This window comes from Podarcis filfolensis (assembly GCF_964270895.1).
Source record: "Podarcis filfolensis genome assembly, chromosome: 16".
NCBI classification, from domain to species: domain Eukaryota; kingdom Metazoa; phylum Chordata; class Lepidosauria; order Squamata; family Lacertidae; genus Podarcis; species Podarcis filfolensis.
Window position 1 is genome coordinate 39,609,278 of NC_139620.1, and position 20,418 is coordinate 39,629,695.

General features: G+C 44.7%; 1 protein-coding gene across 4 annotated transcripts in view; it reads right to left on the reverse strand.

Moving 5' to 3' along the window:
- Positions 1-926: 926 nt before the first annotated feature.
- Positions 927-20,418, reverse strand: part of SCARB1 (scavenger receptor class B member 1) — a 52,376-nt gene continuing 32,884 nt past the window's right edge. The window contains exons 9-14 of one of the 4 annotated variants that reach the window (XM_083590283.1): positions 15,463-15,536; positions 14,488-14,539; positions 10,968-11,114; positions 4,630-4,725; positions 3,712-3,846; positions 927-1,903 (exon numbers count right to left, since the gene is read on the reverse strand). In XM_083590283.1, coding sequence (XP_083446409.1) covers positions 3,733-3,846; positions 4,630-4,725; positions 10,968-11,114; positions 14,488-14,539; positions 15,463-15,536 — 483 coding nt within the window. In that variant the 3' untranslated portion in view covers positions 927-1,903; positions 3,712-3,732. The remainder of the gene's footprint in view (positions 1,904-3,711; positions 3,847-4,629; positions 4,726-10,967; positions 11,115-14,487; positions 14,540-15,462; positions 15,537-20,418) is intronic. The other 3 variants (XM_083590285.1, XM_083590282.1, XM_083590284.1) reach the window with 3 other exon arrangements.

Sequence of the window (20,418 nt, forward strand, 5' to 3'; positions counted from 1 at the left end):
TGCAAGCAATTATTTGCAGAATATATGCAATTAATTATTTGCAATGTTCTAAGTGGCTAATGATTCACAGACAGGTTGACTTCAAAGCAGCTGGTTGACCACAGCAGGTGAAAGTGACCGGACTTCCTCTGCAAAACACACCCACCCACAGGCTGGATGCTTTTCAAACCACACAGGGGAAATCCAGCATGATGCTTTTTTCACTGTGCCCAAGTTTATCAAGTGCAGCACTCTTCCTTAACCCAGATTAAACATTAAAACTAGGAGGGAGGGGATCTGGCTGATGTAGCTACAGCACCCTCACGGAACATTTGTTAACTACCATGTGGCAATATCTCCGCCCAGTGGCCAAGAGCTAAAGTGCTACTCCTAACACTCCCAATCCTCTTCCACAGGAATGGGGAATTTGTGAGGGTCCCCTCCAGGCGTTTCTTGGACTCGAACTCCCATGAGCCCTGGCCAAGGTAGCCAGCAGTCAGGCACGATGGGAACTGGAGTCAAACACCACCGGAAGGCCAAGCACAGCAGTCCCCCACTTTGCCCCAACATTTTCACCAATGAAGATTCAGCAGGCACTTTCTGTATTAATGTTTAAATATTTGCTGAAAACTTTTCTATACTGTCAGGGCTTATGCAGACTAGTAAGAAAAAATATTCCTGTAATAAGTTGGCTGCTTGATATGCGATTTCAGTTTTTATGAGGTTTTGTATTGTATATATAATAATTGTATAGCACTTCCCCATCCCAAAACTGTGATTTATAAGCATTTCTATAAATAAACAAATAAAAATTTATCATCATTTATGAAATCTTACCCCCACCCACACACGCAAAGACTGTTTTGACAGGCCAACACTAAAATGCTTCTCTCCCTCTTCCCCTCTTCACAACCCTGCATTGACACACTAAGAATGAAAGACCTTAATGAAAGACTCAGAGTACTTTAATTTTTCTCTTGAAAAAAGACACACATCTGGAATATTCTCTGTATACTATGGCATGGGAAATAGGATGAAATGGTGTTTGGCAACAGTTGTTAAAAACAGGTCCTTTCCAGTAGCAAAGCTGGGATAAGGTGGAAAGTCTTAGAAGTCTGAAACTGGAAACACTTTGGTGGTGGTGAGCTAAGTCAAGGATACTGTGCCACTCTGGTTCCCAGAATAATCTTAAAATAAAGGCACTTTCCCTTCTGTCACCCCAAAATTAGCACCGTGTTGTTACAGCCCTCAGCAACCCTGATGTGGAGAAGAACCGAGTGTTTCTTCTGTAATGCTGTGCGCATTGAAAACCAAGTGTCGTTTGTGCACGCATGAGCAAGGAAGGATGCATCATGTTTCCAGCTGGGTTTAAACATACAAAAATGACAACAGCATTTAATTGTTTGTGGAGTGCAAGGCGTTGTGCTCAGGATAAAACCAGGGGGAGACTGACATCTTGCCTATGTAGCTTCCACAGATGCAAATTCCACCCTGCTCTCCAAACCCACCCAATTTTAATTCTTACATGAAACTTTTGGTAGGTTGTAATGGGAAGGTGGTGCTGTGGGAGTGAAGGCACTAAAATCTCAGGGCATGGAGATAACCACCTTTACTTTTTCAAAAGGGTCAGCTTTCTGGAAAGCTACTGTAGTGTAAGAAGAGGAGAACCACGTGCACCTATCACTCTTCCAGAGTCAGTGCAAATACACCTGAGTTTGTTCTGCTGGGCCCACACCCAGGCCACATATACTGCTAATAGCCTATTAAGGATCCTTGGCGAAGAGGAACAGAGGTATCAAGTATCAGGAAAAATGCTGGAGTGAACTGTGTTTGAGTCCTTTTGCAGAAGAGGGGTAGTTTCTGAATCCTGAATTTGGCCGTTTGGTAGATTTGGCATCTGTGGAGTCTTTGCTCGAGCATCTCTCTGAAAGAAGCAAGAAAAGTCTAGTTAGAACCTGGACTGTCAGAAAGGAGAGTTCGCATATGCTTCAGTTGGGCTGATCCTGGTGCGGAGAGTCTGCTTACAGTGGAACCTCGGTTCCCAAGCGCCTCCGTTATCGTACATTTCAGCTCCCAAATGCCAAAAACCCAGAAGTAAATGCTTCTGTTTTCAAACGTTTTTCAGAACCCGAACGTGCGACGCGGCTTCTGCTGAGTGCAAGAAGCTATTACAACTAATGGGAAGCCGCACCTTGGTTTTTGAACATTTCGGAAGCTGAATGGGCTTTCCAGAACAGATTTCATTTGAGAACCGAGGTACCACTGTACCACATCCATTGCAGAAAGTGAACATTTTACCAGAACACACCTCCACACAGCAGGAATCTGGCCTGCTTCACATGCAACACTAACAGCACAGCTAGCTAAGTGTTCATGTGCAAGAGCCTCAGGCTTGTGCCCTTTCTGTTTCTCTTCAGTGTGGCAATGAGCTGTCACTTCCATTTTAAACAAACCATAGTTTAGTGTTGTGTCCAGACACTGTGATTAATTTTAATTCTGTTTTTTAAAAACAAAACAACATGCCAGCTTCAAAGACTACAGTTTTGAAATTTGCCTGTTTCAGATGTTCTGAACTACAATTCCAATCATGCCTAGTCAGCATAGCCAGTAGTATTAGATGATAGGAGTTGTCATCCAAAAATTCTGTAGGGCACCAGGGTGATAAAGGCTGAAGTGAGCCACAGCTGACTAGCCTTGGCTTGCCCAGGTTTGGACATAATGCTAAGCTGCAGCTAAACACAGAAGTGAAAGCTTCCAGTTTCCACCTAGCCATGCTGGAAAAGGAGAAAGGGGAAGAGTAGCCAAGCCTGAGCCCCAGTCACTTCACCATAGTCCAGTGTTACATCCAAACACAGCCTCAATCTTTTACCACACTGAGGTGACTGAAGTTTCCCCTCACATTACCAACCTTTACCACACAAGGGCACCTTTGAACAAGATATTGACGAGGCAGAATTGATACATCCCTCCATCAGGCTAATTTCCATCTGTGTAAGAATATGCAAACTGCACAAATATCTAAAGCTCACATTACCTTCACACCTACAGCAGCTGGTCAGAATAAACCAACAGCTTTATCTCTTTCGCTGCCTTATATTTCATCTTTCCAATAACGCTAGAATTTAAGTAAAGCCAAAATGCGGTAATTCCAGACAAACCAAGAGTAGGCAACTTCTTAGCACAATACATACCTGATAAGATTCACTGTTGTAAGATAATGGACCTTGTTTAGATGGCATTAAAAAACAACAACAATGAGGCAAATTCCTGGAGAAGAAATCTTAGCAAGGCTGTTGGTAACTAAAACAAAAACCCCATGTTGGGAGGCAGAAAGCTCCCAAACTTCGGGAGCTGTGTGTAGATAGTTTCAAAAGACACCTTCAAAAACAATGTGGACTAGGATGTCTGATCCGGAATGTATTTCTTACATTGGAATTATAGCAAAGAGTTACTTCCCAAAATCCCAAGCAGGCCTTCATAAACTTGGATCCAGCTTTATCATCATTATTATTTTCAAGTAAAATGAGGTGAGTAAGAGCAGGGTATGGGGGGCTGGAGGAAGGGATCCCAGGAGGCTGTTGTGAGCAAGAGGGATTACCTGGGTGGAACTCAAGATGCCCACTGTTGCGCCTACATCATTTTAAAAGCACCCAACCACTAAAGCAGCCGTTTAAAACCAAGAAGGTTTTAAACAGAATGAAGATACTTTGGTTTTACAATGGTTGACATTACCTTTTATTGTCACGCATCCACCTATAGTTTCGCTTCCTTCCGAGCTGCTGAGTTGATGTTTTTTTCTTTGGAGATGGGATCGGTCCCTTTAGGTCCTGACCCCTTATTACTACTCCAAAATAAAAAGAGCTTTCCCTAGAAAACAATCAGTCTGGTTTAAACAGTGTTTTATGCTCTACTACTAGGTCTGTTTGGTTATTTATCTGAAGAAAGGAGAAGATTATCATTTAAGTGAGGAATGATTTTGTTTTTTAAAAAATAATAAATTCATCTGAAGAATAAGATCAAAGTAATCACTGGAACTAATTTATGGAGTCTAATTTATTCAATGTTTGGTAGAAAAGGTTTGGTTTTCTAGATACAAGATGATTTCCATCTTAGATTTATTAAGAGATGTCAAGTGTCACTTAGGATTTTTTTTTTAAAAAAAGTTGGTTCTCAAGCCAGATTCAAAAATGGTTTGTTCACATCTCTCTCTCTCTTGTTTTTTTAAAGCAATGCTTTAAAAACTCAAATCTTCTCCCTTTGGAAATTTAAGGCAAGAGTTATAAGTCTGCAAGCTTCCCCTATGAGTTATACACACCCACACACACACCCTGTATGTTATTTTAGTTCACAGAGGGCTTTTCAATCTGTCTATCCACACAACCAGCTTACAAGGTAGGCCACTATTATAGACGGCCAGCCCAACGGCAAGAGAGAGAGGAAGACAGACAGAACTTGGCCATGCATCACGGCTGGCTCAGGCATTTGCACGTCTTGGGGTCCAGGCAAAGTGTTTGGCTCTACTTGTCCCTCTGCCACTTTCACTTTGCTCAGATTTCCCAATGGGGCAAGAAGCAGCGAGAGAGAGAGAGAGTTCTCTGTTTGCATGCCCGGCTTTTTCAGGATAAGGCTTCCCATCTAGGGGGCTCTTACCTGTGGGCCCCGATACTTATAGCCAGGGCCGGATCCAGGATTAGAAAATTTTGTGCCAGACTGGGTCCGCATCTCAGTGGGCCCATCTTTCAATGTCTGTTGAGAGAATGAAGATTTCACGCGAACACCATTCTCAACTGGCTTGAGTGAGATTAGAGCTTCATTTAATTACTATAGTCATATTTTTTACTTGATAATCCAGGCTACGAATCACAGATAGCTGTGCAATTGAGTTGGAAGGAATTCTTATTGTTTAAAACAAAGTGGGCTTTAAAGAATCAGGATTCAACCTTCTTATACGTTTATGCCCAATAGTGGCAGCATCTCAAAAGAACTCCAGCTGATAAAAAAAAATCATGCTTAAAAGTTTAATGAATATTAAAACGATCAGCTAAGGAAATCAAGGAATGCACTCTAGTTGGAGCTGCAAGTTGGAGCTGCAAGGCTACTTAACAGCCCTTAATGAGCAAACTACCAGCACTATGCCTTCATAGGGGAATTTTGTCCATTGAATCAGTATTGCACAGGACCAAACTGGACACATTATTCACAAATTAGCTAATGTATAACTTTTTAAAATGTAATAGCAGTGGGGTGGGGAGGAAGACAGAAAAACTCTAAATTTAGAGTGTAGTCAGGACAGCAGAACATTTGATAACTTTCTTGATCAGCAACCAGTAACTGTTATTACTACTGGAAGGAGGAAGGAAACTGGCTGATTTGTGACCAACAGCAACATCATATGGGTAGAAGATGGGTCCTGGAGGATGGATCTTGGTACATGAGGCCACCAGCTTGCTGAAGCTAAGTACCGTACTTTTCGCACCATAGGACGCACTTTTTCCATCTTAAAAACTAAGGGAAAAAGTCTGTGTGTCCTATGGAGCGAATGCAGGGGGGAGGCAGGCAGGAAAAGCCCCCAAGAGCCCCACACAAGCTTCGCGCGACTCTTGCGGGCTTTTCCCCAGGAGGGAGAAGGGACTGACACCGCCAGTCAGTCCCTTCTCCCTCCTCTAGAAAAGCCTTGCGCAACCTCTCCAGCCGCGGGAGGCTGCGCAAGGCTAAAGAGGAAGCCAGGGCAGCGAGCGCGATCCACCAGAGGTAGATCTTAACCCTTGTCTCACCTGGGAGCTTCTCTGGGCAGGAATTCCCTCAGCTTAAGTGGGGTGGGGGAAATGTGGCAGGTAGGGGGGTACCTACCTAGACACTGAAGCCAGTGTCTCTCCGATGAAAATTGGGAGTGGGCATTGTGTGAAGTGGCTGTGGATCTCCTGCCGCAGAATTGTAGGACTGTATAGAGTTGGGGGGCACCCAAGGGTCATCTAGCCCAGCCCCCTCACAATGTAGGAATCGCAACTAAAGAACGCCAGGCAGATGGTCCCCCAACCGCTGCTTAAAAGCCTCCAGTGGTGGAGACCCCCGACACCTTCCGAGGTCATAGAATTGCAGGGTTGGAAGGGAACCCCAGGAGTCATCTAGTCCAGCCCCGGTGGACAGTGGGCGCGATCCATCCCGTTGCGCAAGGCTAAAGAGGAAGCCAAGGCAGCGAGCGGGATGGATCGCGCTTGCTGCCTTGTCTTCTTCTTTAGCCGCGCTGGAGAGGTTTAGCTCCTGGCTGGAGAGGTTGCGCGGCTATGGATCCCGCTCGCTGTCTTGGCTTCTTTGCTCTTTGGGGCTGGGGGGGGGACCCGGGCCTCCCCCGCAGCCCCGAGAAGCTCTGGGAGAAGGTTCCTTGATTTCCCCCTCTTAAAACTAGGTGCGTCCAATAGAGCGAAAAATACGGTAGGTTTGGATCTGGTCAGTGCCTGGGATGGGTGCCACCTAGAAATTGCAATTATGCTGCCTTTGATCACATGTTGGAAGAAAGGTGCGAGATAAATGTCAACTAAATATTGTTGAACTTAAGAAGCCCCTTCAGCCCCCGGCCAACATGGCCAATGGCCAGATGAGATGTGAGCTGTGGTCCTGCAACTGCTGACAAGCCACAGATTCCCAACCCTGTAAAGAACTATAGTTTGGTCCAAACTTCTATGTCTACTCATCACTCATCTCTTCACATCAAGGATGACGTGAATCTAATGGGCCAGCATTTCCCCAAATTTTCAGGGCGGGGAAAGGGGATCTGTGCTTGCTGGGGTTGATGGGCATTGGGGTCAACAACATCTGGAGGATGCACTTATATACCCTATACCCGTAGATCTCAGGGTGGTTCACAACATAAAATTAGAATATAAAAAACACAAAATATGGTATTTTGGATAAGGAATTTGTCAGAAGAGTGAGGGCTGGTGATAAATATGGGGGAAATCCCAGTGTCTTCATGAGAGCATGTGATTTGGGAATTGCTGAAATTGGCCATTTCTGACCCCAGGCCAATCATACGTATGATTACCACACCACTTTTCAAAAACTGTCAGTTTACACATTCAGCTGCCTTTTGTCGAAGACACAGTAATCAAGTGATCTATGCCTGCATTAACCTACTCAGAGTTTGTACACCCACCAAGTAGTTATTTGGAACCAAATTAAGTGTTTTATTCATGAAAAGAGAAGTGGGGGTTGGGGGCAGGTGGAGAGAAATAATTGCCCCCCCCCCCCGCTGCCTGGAAACCCTTCTCCCTGCAAAACAGCCAGGATCCCCATCCGGTGTATTAACTCAAAGGCACACTGCACATGACCAGAGGCATTCCAAACAAACAATAAAACCACAAGGAATGAGTGAGTTATGTGCTTCTGACTGGTCTCAGTATAGTCTCTGACCCAGGAATTGAGCACCCTGCTTGTTTCAATAACTCTTCATTCCTCCCCCTACAAAGTTCAGCCTTTTTCATTCTGTTTTTGACTTTTCCCCCCATTCCTGCCTGAAAGTATTTGGGCAGCCAACCTGGGGACCTGCTGCTTAAGAAAAACAAGAGCACACAGAGCACACATCAAAATTCCAACTCTGATCCTGAGCTGAAATCCTCACCACCACTGCTTGATCTTAAACAAGGAACATATCTACCCATCTAGTCCCTGTTCTGACTTCAGAGGCTGCCAAGCAGTGGAGGCAACAAAGGGGAAAGACTACAGCACCCGAGAGACTGAACCTGGATCACTGAGCTATACACCTTTCCTCCGAGTAGTCCTTCCCTATTGCAGCAAGCCAGGCTTCCAGCACTGGTCAGGTGGTGGCAGAGTCTGCCAGATTCGATCCTACAGGCCATGCCAGACCTCACCAGAACCCATGGAGGGAGAATGGATGGGAACGCCCAAAGTCATCAGCTGTACTTGAGGGTCGATTTTTAAAAATTCCACTAGGAAAACCCTTATGTCCCTGTGGAGATGGCAGTATTGAGTCAGTAGCTCATGTGCTTCTGGCTTGCACTCTTTATAAAGATCTGAGGAGTGAGGTTATTACCCCTCTACTACTATCCATACCAGATTGCTCAACCTTTGCTACTGTGTCTTTTTCCCCAGTAGATCAAGATAACCAGGTGACAGCAAAAACCACATTTTTTTTAGCAGGGGCAATTAGAATAATTTTATTACTTCTTAACATTCCTCAGTTGTTGTTTTTTCCTCACATTCAATCCTAGAGTAGTGCCTGGATTCCCTAAATTGGCGAAAACTGGGTAAGATTAAATTAATACAGTTTTGAAGTTTATTTCAGTCGGTAGAACATGAGGCTCTTAATCTCGGGGTCGTAGGTTTGAGCCCCACATTGGGCCAAAAGGTTCCTGCGTTGCAGGGGGTGGACTAGATGGCCCTCAGAGTCCCTTTCGATTCTGTGATTCTAACACACTTTTCAACTTCCGAGTAGCATGACCAACTTCAAAGCAAACCTAATGAATAGTAGATACAATGCTATCAATTTAAATGGTTTTAAGAGTCCTGTCAGAACAGGTTGCTTAAGCTTGCCTCCTGCAACATTTTGCAACAAAGGGATTTGCAACTGAACAGACGTAAGTCAATTATACAAAGCGGCACAGAGCAGACAGGAGAGGCTCCTTCAGGCAGCTTCAAAGAATGGGGGAGGGGCAAGAACAACTTCCTTTCTAACTAGGGGCTACTTTTAAAATGAGGCTGCATTTTAAATCGCACTTTAACCTGTATTTTAAATTGGTCCCCCCCCATTATGTTTTTACTGTAATTTTACTGGTGTTAGCTGCCCTGAGCCCAGCTCTGGCCGGGGAGGGCGGGGTATAAATTTGTTGTTGTTGTTGTTGTTGTTGTTGTTGTTGTTGTTGTTGTTGTTGTTGTTGTTGTTGTTGTTTGTTGTTACTACTAGCTCCCCAACCCCCTGGTCACCTCAAATATAGATTGCAATTATTTTTAATGCCACACATGAAAAGGATTCCAAAAGGAAATCCTAGTAACGCTGAACTCAGCTCAATTGGTAACTGATTTCTCTCATGGCTGTGAACATTTGCAAGCTTTTGAAGGGACAGGTTTTTACTGTTTTCAAAAACAGGAAAATAATTTCTTGTAGCACAGGGTGAGAAAATATACTTGCTTACTAATAGGAATCCCATTTGTTTTAAAATTACTCAGTCCGCCATCGCAAGCAGCTAATTTAGTAGCCCCTCTCTTGGTCTTCCCCAATGTGGGAATGTTTTGGATGGCAACTACCATCAGCCAGCGTGGCCAAAGGTCAGGGAAGGGGCATCTGGAGGGCACCAGGTTGGAGAAAGCTGTCCTACTCCAATAGCCCGTTAACATACTTGTTTGTGTTATCTTCAAATCTCACAGCCCAAATCACTGGAGCACCTTCCAAACAAACTGATGGTTGCCCAGAGTCCACTTCGTCCCATGCACCAGATGGAACATCTAGCGCACACCTATATCCCTTTAACAGCAAGAACTCACATCACTGGTCATCCATCTTTCAACGCTAACAATGTAGCACCACCAACCTTGGCAGATGGCGACCAGGAGATTTGCAGAGCACCTTTAACCAGGGGTGGGGAGCCAGTGGCCCTCCAGAAGTCATAGAATAATAGAATTGTAAAGTTGGGGTCCTGAGGGTCATCTAGTCCAACCCCTTCAGCCCCAGCAAGCATTGCCAATAACCAGGGGTGATGGGAGTTATAGTTTGGAAACATTGGGTTCTCTGCCCCTGCTTAAAACATTGCCAGTGAAGAAGGCACCAGTGGGAAAACTCATAGCCACGTCACCCTACTGATTTGGTAACTATTTTGGTACAGCACAAAATTCCAAGTCACATTCTAAACAAAGCCACTCAAACTTTGCCCCCTCCCGCGCACTTTAAAAAAGTGTGGATGCGCATGATGTGAGAAATCCAGGAAGTGAAGTGTCTTGTCAAAAGATCCTTGGAAATGCCTTTTCAAGTCATGCTGTGCACAAGCCTTTTGACAAATCACTTCAATGCAGATAGGGATTAAAAACTGATAGGTAGGATAAAGACTTCAGGCATTTCCTTTAATTTAATTTAATTTTTTTTTTAATACTGCAGATTTCAACTGCAGAATTCTGGGCTGAAATGTGTGGTTCTATACCTCCCTTCTCCAGCCTCTAAAAAGTTGAGATCTCATTACTGCCTGTCTAGTGTCATTATATAGTTTAGTCACAAGGTATGTATTTGGGTGGAATCAGCAGTATCCGGGGTCTGTGCTTCCTGGTTGGAAAGCGAATAAAGTTCTTTTCAAACATCTCCCTCTAAGCCTTCCACAACAACTACCAGTACTTTCTGTTTCTTTGCCATTCATTTCATTTTTAAAAGCAAAGCTTTCAATATACAGCTGAACTTCAAGAGTGACAGAATCACATCAGACAGCTGTTCAAGGAACGTACCACCTTTGGCAGCCGGTGCGGAAATAGCATCCTTGAATGCACACCATGTTAAATACAAGAAACCTCCCAACTTGTAGAAAAATAGGTTTTTTGTGGGGGGGGGATGTAAATATGACTTTTTCTTCTTCTTGCCATTCTACTTCCCATATTGGAAATGGGAATGAAAGCATGCCAGCACCTTAGAGTGCCACCTCAGTTGGTGGTGCAAATCCATCAAGAGTCACACCATGGAGTTGTTGCAGATCGTACAGCCTGGCTCTGAGTTTTGGCCTTCCATTATAAAATCTGAGAGGATAAAAAAGAAAGCCAAAACCTGCATTCTGAAACAAATATGAATTTTCCAGTTTGAAAGCAAGTCAATCATGGGATTTAAGGAGCAAAGATTTCAGGGGTTCAGTTTTGATTTGATTTATTATTTTATTGATGTTGTAATTACGCACCAATTTGGATTTTTGTCATAAACAGCTTAGTGCATATTTACATGGAAAAGTGAAATAATAATTTACATAATTCAATCGATAATAATGATGTCGTTTTATTCCTACCTTGCTCCTGAGCCCAAGAAGAGCTGCAGTCACAAGCAGTAAACCTCCCAGGGCGACCAGGATATACTGAGCATAGTTCAGCACCGCAGGGATAGTCACCATAAAGGTACGGTACATTGTGAATACATCACCTTCGATCTCTCCGCTCTGCGCAAAATGAAGAAATGGGTGTCCATATTTTAAAATAAATAAGGTTATGAATAAACCTAATAAACCAAAGATAAAGAGCATAAAAAATACTGATACATCAGGCTGTAAGCGGCTCCAAAACATTACAAAAAATACTCATTTCCCCATGAACTTGTTTGGCTGGTTTATATGTATTATTTTGTAATGTTAGCTTAATCACAGTTACTATGGACCAATTTTTTTCAGTCTATTCATATACAGTAAGATATATACTCCCTCTGCCCCCAGTTTTTAGATATTATAAACAACAGCAGTTATAAGGTTGAGCACTAGTTCTTGATCATTTTCCAGAATGGCATCTTTTAGATAACCAAGCAGAAATATTTTAGGTTCCTAGCGTATATGATTTCCTAACATATCAGAGATATTCGCCTGAACAAATTTCTAGAATACTTCTATTTGAGAAGAATTCCAAAAGATTTATATGTATATGCTTTATTTGATCCACATATCCCAACATTTATCCAATCCTAATTTGTATATTAAATTCAATTTAAGAGGCATTACATACCATTGACAGAGGGTTTTAAAATAGTTCTCCTTTAGGTTTGCTGGAATTATATTAGAATGGAAATTGTCCCAATTAAAGTTCCATTGTTGCCTGGTTATTCTTTGATCCAAACCTCACACCCATTTTCTAACATATGTATCCTGGTTCTGATCCAAGTTCAACCAAAGTTTGCAGAATCTTGCAGAAGTTTACAGAATTATGCTTTTATCCAAATGAGAGATAAATAGAATTTCCAATTTCCCTCTTTCCTGACTTCCCCATATCAGAGAGGTCGCACCTCTAATTTGAAAATATTGGAAGAGGTTCTTATAGTAGCTAATACTGAGAGAAGAATTTCAAATTTAGATTCCCAATTCTTTACTTTAAAACACAGCATATATTTAAGCATATCTCTTTTTTATCAATTCTTCCACCTCCAACAGTGGACCTTCTTTAAAACATTCTTTTAACTTAGTCAATTTTGTTGTGTACCCTTTCTGCTAGGTACTGTCATACCACCACTGCTTGGTTTTTTTAAAAAAAATACAGAGTTTTGGCCGCTACCCTAGGTGATTTTTTTCATTCCATATAAAATACTGTAGCATCTCTATCTCAGGCTGAGACCCCATCTGTCCGCAGACTGTCTCACCAGAGTGGTGAATGCTCTAGTTATCTCTCGCTTGGACTACTGCAATGCGCTCTATGTGGGGCTGCCTTTGAAGGTGACCTGGAAACTACAACTAATCCAGAATGCGGCAGCTAGACTGGTGACCGGGAGCAGCCGCCGAGACCACATAACACCTGTCTTGAAAGATCTACATTGGCTCCCAGTACGTTTCCAAGCACAATTAAAAGTCTTGGTGCTGACCTTTAAAGCCCTAAATGGCCTCGGTCCAGTATCCCTGAAGGAGCGTCTCCACCCCCATCGTCCAGCCCAGACACTGAGGTCCAGCGCTGAGGGCTTTCTGGCAGTTCCCTCACTGCGAGAAGCCAAGTTACAGGGAACCAGGAAGAGGGCCTTCTTGGTAGTGGCACCAGCCCTGTGGAACGCCCGCTCAAAAAGAAGAACAACTACCAGACTTTTAGAAAACATCTGAAGGGAGCCCTCTTTAGGGAAGCTTTTAACATTTAACAGACCACTGTATTTTAATATTTTGTTGGAAGTGGCTGGGGAAACCCAGCAAGATGGGCGGAGTATAAATTAGTAGTAGTAGTAGTTGACAGTATTTCAGATGGGACAACTAACGGAATGCTTAGTAGTATAATTACAATTTGGGGTAGGGTATTTTCCCACACCAAGAGATAGATTAGGAATTCCAGAATTCCAGTTCTTTCTCCAACTCACAAAATAGCTTTTGTTGATTAATCTTTACTATATCAGATTGGAAAACTGAGCCAAAACTAACAAAATGAATTTCAATAGGGACAAATGTCAGGTTCTTCATTTAAGTTGAGAATAACTACTTTTGCTGGCATCCGTCTGTCCTGCGAGACAATGGAGTGTGCCTCTGGCGGTGAAGCGCAAGCCTGTGTATGGAGTTCCTGGGCTGCCCGGACAACAAGATCCCCCCCTCAGCCTCACTGATGTGGTCCAAAGGAAAGTAGAGCAATACGTGTGGCACCAGTCTGGTTGCAGGAGTTGCCGGAAGGAGGTGTAGAAGGCATTATCCAACCCTGTGAGGGACTCCACCCAAGATTTTGTAGGGTTTACTCCTGAGCCTTTTCTTCTCCCAAAGATACCCCGCAAGGCAGCGGAGGTTTAGCATCAGTTTTTCTTCTCCTAGATGGGGTTGAAGAGCCCCATCTGCCCCTCACTTCCCTCTACAGCAGAAACCGCCTTCTTGATCTTTGGATCCACTATTGGTCTCGTCTGCTCAATCTGCTGGAGCCTCTTTTCGCATGCAGGCAAAGTCCCTTACTCACTGAGGGTTTGAGACCCATTGTCTACCCTCACCTGGTATAGTTGGCCTGGCAAAGCCATTCCCGGAATGGGACTGCTGTCACTGGCTGACAACTTCTAGAGGAGCCACAGGTGATAAGCTGAGTGCAAGGTGGCGACCAAAGGTAGACAAGCTACCCCAGAAGGCGCACAATGTGTCTCCCACCAGAGGTACTACCCCTCCCCTAATATAACACAGGGGACACCTGAATTGCCAGCAGTGGATGTGAAAAGCATCTAGGGAGTTAGATTGCAAGTTTAACATAAGTCAACTGTGTGATACAGCAGCAAAAAAAGCTAATGCTACTCTAGGATGCTTAAAAGCTGACATGGATGGCGCCAGGCCTGCTTTCCTGTGGGGAGCATTAATTAAAGGGGGAGTCATCATTGAAAAAGCCTGTTCTTGTGTTGCCCCCTCTTCGGAGGATGCACACAGGGCTCTGGCCCTGCTCACCACCAGCAGGCAGCCCCTGGAAGGTGGCACAAGAGGAAAGGAGGCCTGGGGGTTGGAAAAGGTCCCCCTGTCACACGCTGTAGTCTAGGCAGCATTTCCAAGGGTGGCCCCAGAGTGGCAGGGGAGACAATGTTACAAGCACAGCAGCCTCTTTTGGTTCATTTTGCAGAGCCTAATTCAGACGGGATCAAAAGTGGCAAAAATAGTTGCATTCTCACAAAGGGTGGGGTGGGGGAGCTTTTTCTAGAAGAGATTATTCTGGACAGAGGCGTGATTCATGGCGAAAAGATTTAAAACTTGTAGCCAAGTGTTGAATAAGCCATTACAAAATTGGCTTACGCAAGACCAACAAACATTTAAACACCCCCACTTTAAAAAAATAAAAAATAAAGGAGGAAGCAACAGTGTTTGGCCTGATTCAGCCCACTGCAAGCTTCTCACAACTCACCTCTGAGAACCAAATGAGAGGTAAGACGACTGTCTTGATTGACCCTGTTTGCCTGAAAGATTAGGGGACAACAATGAGAATTGCAAGAACTTTTGATGGTGTGACCGCTGGTTCAACATTCCTTTCTGGATTTAGGGCCCAGCTGAATGTTACATGCGAAGGCAGAGGTGGGAGGTCTCAGGTCCAGGGGCCAAATGCTTCCCTCCAAGCCTCTGTATTGGGTCCTTGGAGCTTTCCCTAGCCACATCCCTTTGCTGTATAGGCAAGCTATAGTTGATCTTATAGATAGTTTTAAGGAAAAGGCTTCTCCAGGCATTCATCCCTCCTTGAATGCTGTTACCTGGATGGAGCATGGTGATTAATGCCTCTTGCTTGCATGAGTAGAGAGGGGAGGTGTGCGCATGCATGCACGCATGTGCTCATCAAAACCTTTGGGTTTTTGTAAAGCTCATTGGTGGGGAAGCTCAGACCAGGGAGCCAGATATGGCCCTGCGTGGCTTGAGAAGTTTTCCCAGGCCGCCCTCTCACTCCAGAAACACCAACGGTAACTGCTCTGCTTTTCACCTCAACTGTTTTTGCATGGCTGGAATATGGTCCCTGAATTCTGATAATGCCTCTTGCTTGTCTGGATGGAGGATACAGGGGTGGGTGTGCGTGTGCGTGGGTGTGTAAAAACTAGCCTAGTGTACACAGATAAAATTTACATTCACTGCTCTGTCCATTTCTGCCTCTGCTCAACACTGACATGTGGCCCTGGAAGGCTGCACAGATTGGAATGTGGCCCTCAGGCTGATAAATGTTATCCATCCTTGCGCTAAGGTGTACAGTATATAAACCCCCAGCAACCTGATCTGGTCAAAGCTGCCTGAGGAAGGGGTGGATCTGGATGAGAAGAACAGCCAAGATGGAGAGAGCAGAGGGTCACAGGGTTGAGAACAAGAAGGCTCGTGGCACCTGGAGAACTTTGCTACCTACCAGATGCCGGGGACTCTCTTCATGAAAAGATTCAGCTGCAACTTGATGGAGCAATTCATAGGAATGCCAGTCAACTGCATTAGGAGGAAAGAGATGGATTTTATCTTTTAAAAACTTTTCCCCCATTTAAGTACTTTTACACTGCTCTTCCAGGATTGACAGCCTAAAAAAATCAATTCACAGCAGCAGCAGCACACAAAACCAAATGAAAGCCTTAAAAAAAAAAGCAATGAAATGAGATAGCAGCAGCAAAACACTAAGTCACTTTTTAAAAGAAGTCACAGTATAGCAAAATAAAAAGCAACCATCAAAAGTTTGATAAAGTCTTTATTTCCAGGGCTCTTGGTTTTATGGCTGGCACAACTGGCATGGAGTGAAGTGGGGGAGAAACACAACACTTTTTATTTCAGCATGGCAGAAAGCACATATACCCTAGATTCTAGCACTTGTAAAAACAAGAAAATCTATGAAATCAGTCAGGCAGAAAGATACTGACTGGTCCAACATCACTCACTGAACTTCATAGCTGAGAAGGAATTTGACCTTCCCATCTTTGGTCACATTCCTCTACCCCACAGGCAGTAAATGTGCAGTGGTGGCCGGTGCCCATAGGGACCGGTAGGGTGAGAGGCAGGGAGCCCAACATTAGGTGGCGCCAAAGCTAATGATAGCCAAAGCCTGCTATTCTACTTTTGTCCTAATCTTCCTCCCTGCTGAGTACAAGCGCAACACTTGGACTAAGCAGGAGGAAGCTAATAGGCAGTGCCTCCCTCTGCACTGGGTGGCAGGCAGGTGGGGGCCAGTTTGTGGGGCAGTGCCCCATTTGCCCTGATAGACCAGCCTCCACTGCCAATGTGGTGCCTTCCAGATGTTGTGAACTATTCCTCACATTGTACCTGTCCATTGGTCATGCTTGCTGATGGGAGTTAGGAGCAGCTACATCACAGGGGCTCCAGGTATATCCCTCGCTTGTTTGGGAAGCATGGGCCAGAAATGAGGAGCCAACACTGAAAACGCCCCTCCCTGGCTGCCAGACGTGTCACCTCTAACAGTGGGGACAGCCAGAGGAAAACCTCTGCCGCAGGACTGGCCAGGTTCATTGACCCAGAGTAGTCAAGACACAATTCAAACCCACCCCCAAAAAATCATTTTATGCCTAGTAGTTATCTTGTTGAAGCAATATACCTCCTAGCGCCAGCCACTAAATATCTTATCTCCTTAATTACAGTTACTTCGATAAAGTATTTATTGCTGTGGTGCTTGGTTTTATGGTTGACACAACCAGGGTGTGTGGCAGGGAGAAGCACAATCCCTTTTATTTCAATATGACAGAGAGTACATATGCCTTAGGGACGCGGGTTGTGCTGTGGTCTAAACCACAGAGCCTAGGGCTTGTCAGTCAGAAGGTCGGCAGTTCGAATCCCTCGGACTATAGAGCGAGATGAGCGTGCAACCTCAGAGTTGTCCGCAACTGGACCTAATGGTCAGGGGTACCTTTACCTTTTTTATATATGCCTTAGATTCCAGCACTCATAAAGATAAGAAAATCCAGCATGTCAAGGGAGGTGCTCCTGATGTTACAATGATGCTCACCTGTGGCCCATCACCATGACTGTGGCTTGCAAAAGCTAGAGGGTTTGCAATGAAGCCAGTGGGTTGTGCAAAATGTTAGTCCCACTCTGAGGAGCCCCACTGAAACTAAGGACCATGACTAACCAGTTTGTTAATTGCAATGGGTCTACTCCAAAGAAAACTCAGTTGGATGCACCTCATTACCTCCATGGGTGAGCAAATTTCCCAAAGGCTTCTGGGATTTGCATGGTGTTTTTCTCAGCTAGAACCCCAAGGGCCACCAACTCGCCAGGTGCAAAATGGCAGCCTGGAGGACAAGCCAGAAAGATGGCAGAAGGGGTAGAGTCAGTTGCCAGATGGACTCCAGGAGTCACACAACAGCCTTGTTCATGTGACATGCTAAGCCAAACCATGACTTCACTGTGAACATGCTTCTTCCCCTCTCCATCTTCCAACCCTTCTCAGGTACCACGTATATAACCTGGTTTGTCATGTAACCCCAAATCATGGTTTGTTTCAGACAGGCTACAACCGATGAGCTAAGACCTAAGCTCGGCTTTTTTCAGGCTTAGTGTTCATGTGTTGTTTCATACTACTCAGGTTTGCACAACAAACCGCACATAAGCTACACAAACGCTTGGGGGTGGTGGAGGCACATTCACAATTAAGCCATGGTATAAAACAAACCATGGCTCAGTTCAGTGTCCTAACCAGGCCACTGAAATGACCTGCATAACAAAGCCCAAAGCTAATTCTGATTAAGTACAGATTAAGGATGTAAATACAAAAACTGTCATAAAGAACTGATCAAAGACAACCTATTAATATTCCTATTCTACAGGTATGGAACAATGAGGAAGAGAGAGAAGAAATTAGTACAAGGTGAGCTATGCATACCCTCCTACATTTCTCCGATGAAAATAGATGTCCTAAGCAAAAACCATTCCAGGATCAAATCAGAAACCGGGAAGGCTTCTGTAAATCCGGGACTATCCCTGGAAAATAGGGACAGACCACTTGGTGGGTCTCTTAGAGCTAAGAGCAAGTCTGAAACCTTTGCCAGCCTACTGCAAAAAACATCTAGACATCTACTCGTTGATCCTTGATGGACTCCCATAACTCTTCACACTCCCACTTCTGTCCAGGTATAAGAATTACCTGCTGTCAGGAGGAAGCTAGTGCTGGCATTTCTACCTGAGCTGCTTTGCAGATCTGCCTTCTTAAAGAGAAGAGTGATCAGTGACTCATCTATGACAAGAAGCCTCTCCCAAAGGCAGCCCCTCTGACTCCATCAGGGCTTTTATTTAACTGAAATATTGCAGCACACTTAGCATACCTTAGCCAACATGCCTTGGGCCATTTTCCTTTTGAGGTGGGGCAACCAGAATGGTACACAGTGTTCCAGGTGTGGTTTCACAATCAATTTTTATAATGGCAGTTTGATAAAGCGTGTTCTCCTTCATGGAGAGCACATGTTGCAGTGGGGGCTAACAAGACACCCCACTGTTGCTGGGCGGGAAAAGAATGTTAGCCACCATTACAATTGAGTTCTATCTGTTGCTGGGGAGATTTATATGTTGCCATTTTGAGATTGACAGCCATAGCTTTTAAATACCCTGCACGCAGCACTGAGCTTCCTCTTTTCACTGCACGCATCGGATCACCCACCCTCCCTCCCTATGTTCAGGGTTGTTCACTTGACCTTGCGATTGCCTGTCATGAGATCATCTGCTTTGGGGGCAGGGGCCCGGTAGGAATTTTGTCCATTTGGCTGATTGGCTGGTGCCATTTGGTTTTTGCCTGCTGCATAGCAAATTGTCACAATTTGTAAGGGGCAAAGAAAACACAGGTCATTCACCAGAGGGTTTTTTTGTTATCTTGACACAAGATAACCAAAGAACACTATGGGTCAGGCTGAATCAGACCAAAGTCCCCTGCTCCCCTTCCAGCATTCCATTCTCACAGCAGCCAACCAGATGCCAGGCACCGACAATTCATAGAATCATAGAACTGTAGAGTCTGGAGGGACCATGAGGGTCATCTAGTCCAACCCCCTGCAATGCAGGAATCTTTTGCCCAACGTGGGGCTCAAACCCACGACCCTGAAGAGTCTCATGCTCTCCCAACTGAGTGAAGCCCCAAAGCAGGCCAAGAGAGCAACAGCACTCTCCTCATTGCGCTCCCCAGCAACTACTACTTTTCTTTGTTGCTTATTAACTGCCTTCCACATCTGTCTCAACTGGTATCCAGAAGGATACCACCACAGACACCAGTGAACCGTCACTGTAGCTAGAATCCCCTGAAAGCCTTATCTTCCAGGAGTTTGTCCAACCCCCTTCTAAAGTTGTCCAAGTCTGTGGCCATTATTAAATCTCTGTAATGTGCCGGGTGGAAATGTTCTTCCTTGTCCAGGTTTCGATATTCTTTCAAATAAAGAGCTGTCAACTTGTCCAGCTCTGGCTTGAAATACCCTCATTTAGGGCCCAATATATCATGCTGCCTGAGGTGGAACAGCAAAAGGGATGTCCCTCTGCAGGCCTGCCTAATTATTTTGGGATCTGAAGCAGACAATCCTGTGAAGTGCCTGTCCTTGGCAGTAAAATACAGCAGTCCATTAACTTATACGTAATTTACTGCCCCTCTGGAATTCGAAAACCAGCTGCTTGAGGCAACTGCTTCCCTCTGTCTAATGCCAGGGCTGGCCCTGGCTGCTTTTATGCTGTTGTATAGTTAATGTTATATCCTTGTTCTAAGTTAGCTATTTTTTACAATTGTATCCCTTTAGGGAAATCCCTTTGGGGTAGAACAAAAGAATATAAAGGGACATACAAAATTATGTATTTGTTTGAAATACACATAAAAATACAACTTACTCCACTGTCACCACCCCTGGTCTTTCTAACCTGACAAAGAACACAAACCTGCCATTTTAGACTAGCACATGCTCGGAGTGCAGAAGGCCCAGGAAATAGCCCTTACCATTGGCCATGTGCATTGGGGCTGGTGCAGGGCCGGCCCATGGCATTTTGGAACCTGAGGTGAACTACAAAATGGCGTCCCCTTCCCCGCCAGGGAAGAAGGGGTGAGTGAAGATCTGCCCCGGGAACAAGCAGGGTGCCTCACGGGTGGGCTGTCCCAGGGCTGGTGGAAGTTGGAATCCCAACAGTATCTGGAAGGCCACAGCTTAGCCCCCTCCAGGTAGAGGGGATGGGAAATAGCCCTGGCTTGAGGCCATGGAGGACCACTCACTGCCCAATGAGACGATACTGTATTGCAAAAGATGGCTCACGGCCTCACTTGGCTTAAGCCCACTTGCCATGTTTTACTGTGATGAGGCATATTGCTGTAATAATGTATTTGTACTGTGAAGCTTTCCAAACTACA